Here is a 13,204-nt window from a genome sequence, read left to right on the forward strand (position 1 = left end):
TGTTTTTTGTTTTGTTTTGTTTTGTTTTAATGTGTGTGAGGTTGAGTGACAGTATGTATCTGTAATCCCTGATTTCAATATACTGAAGCAGGGAGCCATAAATTCAGAGCCAATCTGGGCCAGACCATGTCTCAGCCAATCAATCAAAATAGAATAAACTGTTTGTACTGAACACGAAAAGACTTTTCTGGTCATTATTCCCTACAGCATGTGCATCGTGTTAGGCATGATATGTGTTCCACAGATAATTTAAAAATGTGGGAGCGTGTGTGTAGAGTATCTGAGAAAATGTCAAGGGGGCACTTGAACACTGAGTGTGGGGTGAAGGAGGACGGGAGCCACCGGGCGGACACTGTGATGTTAAAGGATGCCTCCATCTAAGCAAGACTACAGAGAAATGAGGGCTGGCAGTGAGAGCAGACAACCAGAAAAAAGGTGCAACCTGCAAAGACGGAACACAGGGAGAGGCCCCGGGAAATCTGGGCAGTCCTTAAGTACACTTGAAAAACAGACTTCCCGTTACACAGATTAAAGTCAAATGTGAGAATTTTTACTATGCTATCATACAAAGTTCAATGAAGAATTGTTCCCTCTTACAAAAAATAGAAATTCATTTTTAATGTCACTGCATAGCTGAATGCCTAAAGTCTGTTAAGTGAGATCAAAACTCCTAGAGGCTGGAGAGATGGCTTTGTGGTTAAGAGCACTTGCTGCTCTTACAGAGGACCCATATCAGAGACTCACTATTCCTGTAACTCCAGCTCCTGGGGTTCAGACCTCTTCTGGCCTCTGCAAGCACCCCCCACCATACACACACACAGTTAAAATAAATATGGTTTTAAAGATTAATACTTTTTTCACAAAATAGCATTTGTTTGTCAGGGTGGAAAAATCTTACAGAAACCTTTCTCTCTTAATATGAAATACTAGCCCCTGTTGCAAACTGTAAAAAGGTTGTGTGTGTCTGTGACAAAGAATACATTCAATGTCCCCCTCTGGCCTCTGTACACACACACACACACACACACACACACACACACACACACACACACACACACACCAGCACTTAAACTTCTCTCTTTACTATGAAATACTAGTCTCTGTTGCAAACAAGTATCTCTAACTCACCTTTCTCAAGAATTAACCAATCTCAAATGATGATAATATGCCAACATACCCTATACAGTATTAGTGAATAAGTATTCAACCATACTGTCATGTATTCATTACAGTCCACATTTAATTGGTACTTACCTGGACATTCCACACAACTATAATTCCATCATCGCCAGCAGATGCAAATCTGAGAAAAGAGGCCAAGAAGAAAACTCATTAGTGATATTTAAGTGATGAGACTTGTTTAATGTAATATCATTTTAATAAAATTATGTTTGGAAAATGGGTATTAATACCTGGTATTTTGTTATAGGAATGTATCAAGGCTATTAGCAAAATAGTAACTATAATACATAGATTAAATATTAACAAGACTTTTTAGTATCTTTGTTCATATTAATATATTTGTGTTGGCTTCAATATGCTGATCAAATATTAACATGTTGATATTATATTTATATTACTATTAATAGTGGCTAACAATTAATTGAATTATTCCCTCTGTGTCAGGCTTTGTGATAACATTTTTTTAAGACTAGCATACAATGTATTAAATCTCATTATGGCATTTTCCAACAAAGTTTAGTTTTGTTGACTCTTCTCCACTCCAACAGCCTACTTTCTGCTTTCTCGTCACATGCTCTTCTGCCCCGCCCCCCCACCCCCCCACCCCCCCCACCCCCGCTCTCCACACTCCTTTCTAGCTTCATAGTCTACACTAAAGCTCATACGCACACGGATTTAAACTTTAAAGGCTTGGATCCACATGAAAGAGAACACGCAACACTTGCCTTTCTGAGTCCTGGACACACTACTTAATATAATACTTTATAGATCTACCTATTTTCCTGGAAACTTTATAACTCCATTTTTTTTATAGCTGAATCAAATTTCATTGTGTACATACACAACATTTTCCTTATCCATTTGTATGATGATGGACACGTGTGATGATTCCATTTCCCTGACATTCTGAACAATCCATCAGTAAACATGGATGTGCACATCTGTCTGTGACAGGAGATAGAGTCCTTGGGAATGTATCTAGAAGTAATATAGCTAGGCTCTATGGTAGTTCTACTTTTAATTTTTGACTAAACCTCCACACTAATTCCCATAATGTTTGTACGACCATACTCTTTCACCAGTAGTGAATAAGAGCTCCTATTTCAACACACCCTTGCAAGCATTTATTGTCACCTGTTTTCTTGACAATATGCTCAAAGAGGGAATCTTAAAGCAGAATGTATGTGTGGTGTGTGTGTGTGTGTGTGTGTGTGTGTGTGTGTGTGTGTGTGTGTATGTGTGTGCGTGTATGAGTATGGGAATTTTCCCAGGGGCCTGCCCGGAGAAGATTCCTCCCAGAGTCCTGAGGAAGACGTGGGGTTATCTAAGGGAAAAGAATCTATGTATACTAGTTTCTTATGTTCGTTTACTTTTTGTTTTTCGAGACAGGGTTTCTCTGTGTTGTTTTGGTGCCTGTCCTGGATCTCACTCTGTAGACCAGGCTGGCCTTGAACTCAGAGATCCACCTGGCTCTGCCTCCTAAGTGCTGAGATTAAAGGCATGCGCCACTGCTGCCTGGTACATCTGTTTACTTTATTTCTCTATAACAAACTTGTATCTACACAGCTTCAGTTCCGTCCTGACACTCAGTTCCTCTCTGTCCCTTCTTTTTCTGTCCTCTCATAGTTTTAGTGTGCTCCTATGCTTTCAATCTCATCTTCACCTTCAGTTTCTCTGTCCATGCTCATTTCTTCTCTTCCTACTCTCTCGACCTGACCAAATCCTTATTCTCTATGAAAGATCTGCCTTGTTCCTTTCTCTCCAGCCATGTGACTCTGCCCTACCATCTACAGAAACTCTGCCTTGTTCTCTTCTCTCTGGCCATGCCACTCTGCTTGGACCAGGAATTCTGCCCTAGCCTTCACTCATACCTGGATATACAAAAACCCTTTGTTCTGAGTCAAATGCTCTGGAATGCCATTTGGCCAGTCTGGGGAAGGAAAGTCTGAGCTTCATTTGCACAAGAAACAAAGCTGTGCATCTACAGTCTACCTGTCTCCTAGGCTCTGTAGGGGTGTTACCTAGTAGATCAGCAGTAGGTCTGAGAAGTTTATGCATTTGTTGTATGGCCTAGTAGTATATGAGCACACAAGAAATTCATAGCAAGAAACAGATGAATATTAAAAGCTGAATAACACCAAGTATTCCTTGATAAATGGCTTCCCTCTAGAAAAATTCCTTGATCTTTATAGGTATGGCTTCATTATACACAGCTGAATCTCTATAAAATATTCTTGTGGCTTGCAGCATATGAGAGGGAGAGAGATGCATGCTCATGAGTATAGATTTAAGTGCCACAGAGACCAGACAGGGACATTTGGGTATGTTCTTCATCATAGGCACACACAGCCAAGTCTGGCTTTTTACACAGGTGTAGGAGATTTGAACCCAAATCCTAATGTGGGTAGGCAAGTAATCTTGAAGTCATCTCCCAGCCCCTGAAAGCAGTTTTAATTTGTATTCCCTTGATAAGGATATGGAATGCCGATTTCCTTTTTTTAGTTCTATGTGTATATTTGTAACATGTGTGCGCACACATGCGTCTAGAAGCCAAAGGCTGGCGTCAGATGTCTTCCTGTACTACTCTCTGCTTTATCTTTTGAAATAAGGTGTCTCAAAAAGTGCAGAGCTCATCACCTGGCTGGCCTAGCTGCCTGCAAGCCTTGAGGATCTGCCTCCACCTTCCTCCTGCCAGGGGTAAAGACGCACTTGACCGTCTAGACTTTTGTGTGGGTGCTGAGGATCTGAACTGTGGTCTTCAGACTTCTGTGACAGTCACTTTATCAACTGAACATCTTCCCAGCCCCTGGAACACTTACAGATACTCATTGGCCACTTGGGTTTCATGCTTGAGAATTGTCTATTTCATTAGCCCGTTCTGCAGTTTGGGGGATTGATTGCAGCTCTCTCTAGATCCTAGGTATTAACACCTGTCTGAAGCCTTTCTGGCAAAGACTTTTCCTCAATTCTTCAGCCATCTGTTCACTTTGCTAATAGCATCCTCTGCTGTGAGGACTTTTTAATTTCATGGATTCCCACCTGTTAATTTTCTGGACTATTCCTTGCGCTATTGGGAGTCATATTCACCAAGTTCTAACCCACCTGTATCTTGAAGTGTGTTCCATTTTCCTATAGCAATTTTAGTATTTCAGATTTTAAATTAAGGTCCTTGATATATATTTTTTTAAATATTTCATTGTGCAGAGTGAGAGATATGGACCTGATTCTGTCTTTCCACAGGCTGGTATCCAGGTGTGTTAGAACAACCTGTTGAATAGGCTGTCCCTTACCCTCTGCATACACTTTGACATTTTTGCCAAGTATTAGGTGGCTATGGCTGCATGAATTTATTTTTGGGTTCTTTACTCTGTCCCGCTGGCTTACAGGTCTGGTTGCATGTTACTACAATGGTTGTCTGTGCCAACCACAGCTCTGTCATATATAATTTGAGGTCAGGAATTGTGATATATTAAGAACCATGAAATTTTTTTTAGTGATACTTTTATTTACACTAACAAACATTACATTCTGCAAACTAATTTAACAAATGTTTATATCTTGTAAATTCCATGCCAGGTATTAAGGGTCCACAGACAAAGCACGGACAGAATTACAAAGAAGAACCTGCTAGAATGTAAAAATAAGGAAAATACGGAGAAGATATTTAGTCTCCTACTGGTTAACACTGTGACATAAAGCAGTCCAGGACAGTGCGCTGAGGAGCTGACTCCACTGACAGGGATGATGTCCAGGGATGGAGCTAAATTCTATTATTTCCTCTGTAAAGACATTTCAACTCTGTTTTGAAAGACAAGACCTCTCCCTTGCTCATCTTGACTTCTTGGTCTTCTTAAAATATAAACTGGGTGAGGTTTGTAGTTTCTTGGTGGTTGTTTTCAGTGAAGATATTTCAAATGCACAGAGGTAAGAAAAGTGTGTCTGGGGCCAGGAAAAGGAAGCTACAATGACCATTGCTAGAGCTCAGCTCCTCTCCACCCTCATTCCCTCTACATTATGTAGAGTAAAACATCCCATATGTAAACCTATCAAGAAAACAGCATTATTCATCATAATGACTATATTATAACAAAATCAAAGTGAGCACTCTTTTCAAGCAGGCACCCAACACAGTGCTGTACAGCAATCAAACTCCACGTTGTCAACTTGTTATTAATAACAACACCGCAGTTATTAATAATAACAGAAGCACAGCAGTCTTTAAATGAACGATAATGATTCAGAATTATACCTAAGTTGTCTTCATACTATTATTCCCATCTAGTTGAATTCAGACTTTTTTAATAAGAGAAAAAAGAAAGCCATCTATGAACTGCTTATAACTGCTCATAGTTAACAACCATTCATAAATGGAGGTCCACTAATAGCTATGTCATTTGAACAATCTGAGGTTCTTCCCTCCAAGATCAGTAATGGACTCCATAAAAAAAGCTCTCCGAGGTCTTGAGTCAAGTCAACAGTGTTGGTGGGAAGCATCACTAGGAGAGAAGAATGGAGAATGAATGGAGACGACTCTGTCCTACAGGAGGGTCTCTCTAGTGGACTTTACCCTACACGATGAGCACAGATTCTCACTTCCTCCCCTAACACCTTCCTTAACGCTCCACCCACCCCAGCTCATGCTCAGCCTCAGTCTCGTGCTGTCTTCACAGGCTCAGGGGATCCCACATTCAGTTCTCACTTCAAAACCCTCATCAGATCTCCCACAGTTACAGGTAAGAGATCAAATACAATCAGGCAGATGCTAAGCAGGTTTTCTTTTATTTATTTAAATTTTATTTTCATTTTACATACTAACCACAGTCCCCCTTCCCTCCCTTTCTCCAACTCACCCCCCACTTTCCCCCCACCCCGCCCCTCATCCACTCTTCAGAGAGGGTAAGGCCTCCCATGAGGAGTCAACAAAGTCTGGCATATCAAGTTGAGGGAGAACCAAGCCCCTACCCCCTGTACTGAATCTGAGCAAGGCATCCCTCCATAGGGAATGGGCTCCAAAAAGCCAGTTCATGTACTAGGGATAAATCCTGGTCCCACCGCCAGTGGCCCCACAAACTGCCCAAGCCACACGAGGGGATGGTCAAGTCGGGGGAGGGACAGGGAAGGAACCATTATGGGGTTAGGGAGAAACTTGGTGCTAGGGAAATTCCCAGAATTCCACAAGGATGACCCCAGCTAAGACTCCAAGCAAGAGTGGAGAGGGTGTCTGAACTGGCCTTCTCCTGTAATCAGATTGGTGACTACCCTAATTGTCATCATAGAACCTTCATCCCCAGTACCTGATAGAAGCAGATGCAGAGATCCACAGCTAAGCACTGGGCTGAGCTCCTGGAGTCCAGTCACAGAGAGGGAGGAGGGATTACATGAGTAAGGGGGATCAAGATCATGATGGGAAACCCACAGAGGCAGCTGACCTGAGCTAGTGGGAGCTCACTGACTCTAGACTGACAGCTAGGGAACCTGCATGGGACCAAACTAAGCCCTTTGAATGTGGGTGACAGTTGTGTGGCTAAGTAATTTTTAGTGAAACACTACACATTTTTAATGGAAAGACTATCAAGATGCCTTAGCTAACTAGTTAGAATCACACAACAGTTCATGTCAAATGCATATACACCGTTTATGTTCATCGCTTCAAAACGTGAGAGATTTACAAATTCTGGTGAGTAAAAAGAGAATGGCTGTCCTAAGCCCATGTATACACCAGCAGAAGTAACTGATTAAAAAATAGCCCATTAAGTTATGAAAGCAATGTCCGGGAGGGGCGGGAGGGGGGGAAGAACACCAGTAGAGTTGAAAGGGAGGGACTAAGGGACGAAAATCATCAAACACATGTTGTATACATGTATACAGCTCTCAAAGAACAAAATTGAAAAAAAAAATTTAAAAACTTCATTTTTCTTTGCTTAATGACCTGCTCTCCAAATCCAAATACTCAGCACTACCTTGAGTACCAACAGTAATTGCTGGAAGTAAATCTTGAGTAGCTTGGTTTGGGGGCCCATTGATTCCTTTGTATTATAGAGTGGGAACAGCGAGGGCTGGGCTCAAGGTCGTAAGTTTCCTTTGGTATAAAACATCAATTTCTATTGATTCCGCAAACCCTTGTAATTGCTTTTCACCCATTCAGAAAGGCTGCAGGTTTAAACTACTTCTTTTTCTACACCCGATTTTTAACTTCTCATTATTGGTTTATCATGTTTGAATCTCACGAAGAGAAATGAGTTCTTCATGAGAGTTGAGCCCAAACTGTTGAGGGCTTAGAAATGAGACAGCGAGCACCTCGCTGCCAACTGGAATTTAATCAGTAGCAAACCAAGTTAATTCTAAACAACGCTCAATGCTAACGCATGAAAGCACAGCCAATTTTTATTGCTCAAAGGTCAATTACCCATTTGTAGATTAGTCAGCCTTTCAGCTTTCTTATATATATTCTATGGCTGACTTATTTATTGGCCATTTCTGTATTTACTGGTACTGCTCCAAAGTGGAAACAATGCTCTGAAAAGCAAACCAATTACTTTGCTAAACACTGGCATCTCTCATAAGATAACTAACAAAAGGCTAGGAGGTCATCTGTGGGCTAGAATTATCTATTTAACTCTAAAGATCACTAAAGATTAGTCATATTACAGCAGCTTATCCAAAACTAAATCCCAGTTGGAACTGTTTGGTGGAACTGTTTGGAAGGATGAAAAGGTACAGCCTTGTTGGAGTAGGTGTGTCTCTGGGGGTGGAGATTTCGAAAGTCCACACCATTCCCAGTTAGCTCTCTCCACCTCCAGCTTGTGGATCAAGGTGTAAGCTCTTAGCTACTGTTCTAGCTCCATGTCTACCTGCCTGCCATGGTCCCTGACATGACGGTCACGGACTCGAACCCTCTGAAGCTGTAATCCCCCAATAAACTCTTCCTTCCATAAGCTGCCTTTATCATGGTGTCTGATCGCAGTAACTATGACAAGTACTGCATTGATGAATCTTTATCACGCAGCACTTCCTAGTCTGACGAATTGCTGCGGGTTTAAACTGTTAGAGATGTGCCTGCTACATCTTTTCATTGGTAATTAATACATCCAGAATGCAGAAACTCATTAACGTACACATGACTTGAAGAGCACATAGAATACAAATGTAACAGCAGCAGAATACATTGTCCTCTCAAGCTTTTGAGAAGTATTCCCCAGGAAAGACTGAATTACAAATTATAGGATAAACTGCAACTTAAAACAAATAGGAATTATACAAAATATGTCACGAGGACACAGTGAACTTAAACTATAAATCAGTATCAAAATGATAGCTAGAAAGTATCTCAAGATATTTAAAATTTAAAAAACACTTCTAAATAATATAAATGGGTAAAAATGTTTGAAGGTTTTTAGATAAATGGAACTGAGAATGCAAGTCCTTATGGTGTCCTTGTTCTTCTCTGCCATCTTGAGTTCAAGTGTTCTTAAATATTAGTGTGTAGTCTGCATCTTGTGTTCTTTCAACTGTAAGACACTGGGATGGAGGGCAGATGTGGGAAAGCGCAGTTTTATTACTCAGCCCAGTCTTTTGGGAGTCTATGTAGAAGGTGTTCTATGGCTTTCACATGTTGTTTTTCATCCACAATGTATGGCAACCCATCACACTTCCCTGCTCCTCTCCCTGGCTTCTACAGCTGTAAATTCTCAGTGGAATTCCTTGAAGCCTTGCTCCTGCTGACTGATTCCCATCCCTTAGCTACTCCAATGAGCCACGATATTCTAGAATTTCTGTGCATTTGATAAGATTGTCAATCCCCTAAAATTGTGGAGATTCCCCTAAACATGCAGTCCCTGGTATCTCTCAGCCTTGAATTAGTCTAATTTGGATTTTCAGAAATTCATCAAACTCATCCTTTCCATGCTAATGACCCATCACTGTACTGATGGGTCTAAGAATTACTTGCTTTTCAGGCATTTTTGTCATTGTTAAGATAAAGTTGATGGCCGGGCGGTGGCAGCACACACCTTTAATCCCAGCACTCGGGAGGCAGAACCAGGCGGATCTCTGTGAGTTCGAGGCCAGCCTGGTCTACATAGTGAGATCCAGGACAGGCACCAAAACTACACAGAGAAACCCTGTCTTGAAAAACCAAAAAAAAGCCTGGCGGTGGTGGCGCACGCCTTTAATCCCAGCACTCGGGAGGCAGAGCTAGGTGGATCTCTGTGAGTTCGAGGCCAGCCTGAGCTACCAAGTGAGTTGCAGGAAAGGCGCAAAGCTACACAGAGAAACCCTGTCTCAAAAAACCAAAAAAAAAAAAAAAAAAAGATAAAGTTGATGATTTCTTTACATGTAAGAGCTTATACCTGAAGTCATACTTTAATTTCAAAATAAGCATTTTAAAGGTGATTAAATGATATGCTTGTTAAAGGAACAAATAAGCAAAAATTTAAGTGTTACAGATCACTGCAAATTGGAATCATTAATGCTATTAATGTAACTTTGTCTTTTCATTTTAGCATGACTAATATGTCAATATACTGCCTTTAATTAAAACTGGATTCCTACCGCACAAAAATAAACTCCTTTTATTTCTCACACATTCCCATTCTTATGTATACCTGTGAGGTTTTCTTAATTTGAAACCAAATTTGTTTGATTGTTTTTGCTTTATATGTTTTGAATTATTTCTTTTACTTTTTTGAGATTCTAATTTTATCATTTCTCATTTCTCTTCCATCCCTCCAAATACTACCATGTACTCCTCCTTGTTCTTTCAGATCCATGGCCTCTGTTTTCATTATTATTTTGCATATATAACAATAACAATATATTGTTATATATATATATATATGTGTGTATGTATTAACATATATTCATGAATACGTAAATACAACCTGCTCAGTCTGTGTAAGGTTACTTGTAGGTATGTTTCCAGGGCTGATCATTTCGTATTAGATAACCAGTTGGTGTGCTCTTCCCTGGGGAAGACTATTTCTCTCTCTCAGCATTCCTTAGTTACCTTCAAACCAAGTTTTTAAAAGTATTCAAAAAGTAGAGGCCAAAGGGTGAAAAGTCTGAAGTCAGTCTGAATACATACTGAGTTCAAGGCTAGCCTGAGCTACATAGGGAGACTCTGTCTTAAAAATTCAGGGGCTGGGAATATAGTTCAGTGGTAGAATGCTTGCCTAGAATTTAGAAGGCCAAAGTTCAATGTTCAGAACCATGAAAACTTTTTAACACAGTCTTTGAGACGACATAATTAAATGGCTTATAAAAAGTTACATACATGGAAAAACAAGTTTCACAGGGAGAGGCCGAGGCAGTTTAATAAGGAGCTGTAGCAGACCTAGACGGCTCCACCCTCTCCTACGCTAATTATAAAAGTAACTTTGTCATTAGGGAACCCATCTGTGTCGTCTGTGTATACACACCTTAGCTGAAACCAGGATGAGTACGGAACAGTCCCGGTCCTGCAGGAGCTTACAATGCAGCATTCTGAATCCCACTACAGGATCTAGACTGAGTCCACACAGAAGTCTCATGGCGTCGATGTAAGAAACTGCTCCTCTAACACCTCCACTTTGAACATCTCAGAACACATGTTCTTATTTTTGCCAACTGTATGCTAAGGGTACAGCAGAGCTCTACAAAGATTGATACAAAATACGGCAGTTTCACAAAGAATTTGTGTCTACTACCTAAATGTTCATTCAGTATCTGTTACTCATGTGAAGCAATTTCAATTAGGTCAAGTCCTACAAATTCAAGGACATGGCAAAAAGTGTAATCCAAAAGCCTAAGTGCAAATCTTTCTGTATTCAGCATCCGCATAAACTGTAAGGAGGTGGAAAAGCCAAAGTATGGCACTACAGAAACCAGTTGCTGACTGCCTTGCTACCCAACCCACAAGGACTTTCCATAGCATGGTAAATAAATAAAAGGAAGTTGAATGGATACTTCTGCAAGGCCTAGGTAAAAACAGGTAAAGCTAAAAATAACAATTATCATTTCAAATGGGTCTTTGTATACTAGAACTTCTTGAAGGGACTCACAGAGACAAACACTCAGAAGGACATTGACAGGAATATCGACACAGGAACCAGAGGCATCAATACCACTGATGCTTCACTAGATTCACCTGAACATAAACTACGTTTCCCTTCACTATGGAAAATGGATTCTATAAGCTAGGAAAGCAGCTTAATGGTAAAGCATTTGTCTTACACATGCAAGGGCCTGGGTTTGACGCCCAGCACAGAGGGGGGGAAATTACATTAACACAAGTCCAACAGTTTAATTGTTGAGGTCCACTCTTGCTCAGAAATAGAACAGAGATGGCAGATGTGGTGGCTCACACCCATAATCCCTCTGCCTCTGGGAGGCTGAGGCAGGAGGACTGACGTGAGCTAGAAGCCAGCCTAGACTGTATGGAAGACACTGTTTTAAAAAAGGACAGCAAAGGTGGGTGACTAAAAAAAAAGAAACGAAAGGGGAAGGAAAGGACATGACTGCCCCGAGTGTGGAGGAGGAGACACTTTATTAGAGATAAAGGGCAGAGGTGGAGAAAGGGACATCTGGGAGAGTCCAGAGTGGACAGGGGGATCGGGCCATGTGGAGAGAGAGGCAGGGGAAGGGAGCCAGGGGCAACAGCTGGGAGGCCAAAGATACAAAAGGGGCCTTAACTAAAAGATCTGGAGTATACAGGGAAGAGCCTTTGGGGGAAGGGCAGCTGGGCTGAGGAGTTCAGGGTAGAGGGCCACATCCTGGAATAGGCAGGGACTGAGGGATGCTGGGAGAACCCGGAGGCCAGGTCCACTTCGATATGTTAAATAGGCACCTACCTCAGCCATTTGTCCCCAGTTTGAAACTTAACATCAGGAATGTTTCACAGAGCAGGACTTCTACTAGGGGAGGCCTCCATTCCCCTGAACTCGTGTTTCTGTGAGGGGATCTCTACAGCTAGACAAACAGGCCTGGCTCCCTCTCCGCTCCCCTTACAAAGAGGCTGCATTGAACACGCTCAGTTCGGCCCTTTCTGGGTTTTCTCCGTGGATTTGTCTGTGAATAGAGAGAACATTCCGGTCTGTTCTTTCTGAGGTAAGCCTCCCTGTGAGTGGGAGGCTCCACTGTCAGGTTCTCTCTGGCGTCTCTCCTCAGGGAGGGGGTTACCTGACTCAGGGTGAAGCCTGAGCAAAGCGGCTGTGTCTGCCATCAGCGGCATCCCTCAAACCAGCTTTTCCTCAGAACTCTCCTCAGCTCCAGCTCTAGTGAACTAGTAATGCATGCCTGGTGATGCAATTCCTGCATTTATTCCCAACCAGTTCTGCTCTCGAAGGCACACAGGTGTTAATAACATTGTTTTAACTTTACAGACCCCACATTGGACTGCTTTAAATGGTTCAGTTCATACAGCGCCTGCCACGTATACACTATGACCTCAGTTGGGATCCCCAGAATGCAATAAAAAGCCAAGCATGACAGCACATATCTCTAACACAGAGCTGGAGGGCTGGGTAGAGGCAGGCAAGCCAAAAGGGAGAGTCCTGGATTAAACGAGAGATCCTCAGATTCAACGAGAGATCCTGTCTCAAAAGCTAAGGTGGAGAGTGATGGAGGTCACCAGCTGGACCGCTGGCCTCCACATACATAGACACACACACACTGCATATGCACATACACAAACATATATAAAAAAGTAAATACATAAAAACATTTATGATTCTAAAACAAAAATAACCTTTTATATTGGCAGTTTCATTTCTTCTATACCAAATACATACTTTCCATTCTGGCGAATTTAAATGTATACAAAGATGAGGAGGACGGTACAATAAAAATCCCGTGTACTCGTCTCCTGTCTAGTACTTATGAATGCCAACACTGTCGTTTGTCCCCACCCAAACCCTCCTCGCAGAATGTTCTACAACACATCAGAGCTAGTGTGTGCCGCTTCATCGGGACACTTCGGGGCACAGGCTGCTGCTCCAGCAGAGGAGGGTTCACATGGGGTGATGCGGGGGATATGAAAAAAAAAATC

General features: G+C 41.7%; 1 protein-coding gene across 1 annotated transcript in view; it reads right to left on the reverse strand.

Annotated features, from left to right (window-relative positions):
- Nucleotides 1-13,204, reverse strand: part of Wdr41 (WD repeat domain 41) — a 49,713-nt gene that overhangs the window by 25,546 nt on the left and 10,963 nt on the right. The window contains exon 3 of the mRNA XM_059276525.1: nt 1,255-1,303. Within this exon, the coding sequence (XP_059132508.1) occupies nt 1,255-1,303 (49 nt within the window). The remainder of the gene's footprint in view (nt 1-1,254; nt 1,304-13,204) is intronic.

The sequence above is a fragment of the Peromyscus eremicus genome, chromosome 11 (assembly GCF_949786415.1).
Source record: "Peromyscus eremicus chromosome 11, PerEre_H2_v1, whole genome shotgun sequence".
NCBI classification, from domain to species: domain Eukaryota; kingdom Metazoa; phylum Chordata; class Mammalia; order Rodentia; family Cricetidae; genus Peromyscus; species Peromyscus eremicus.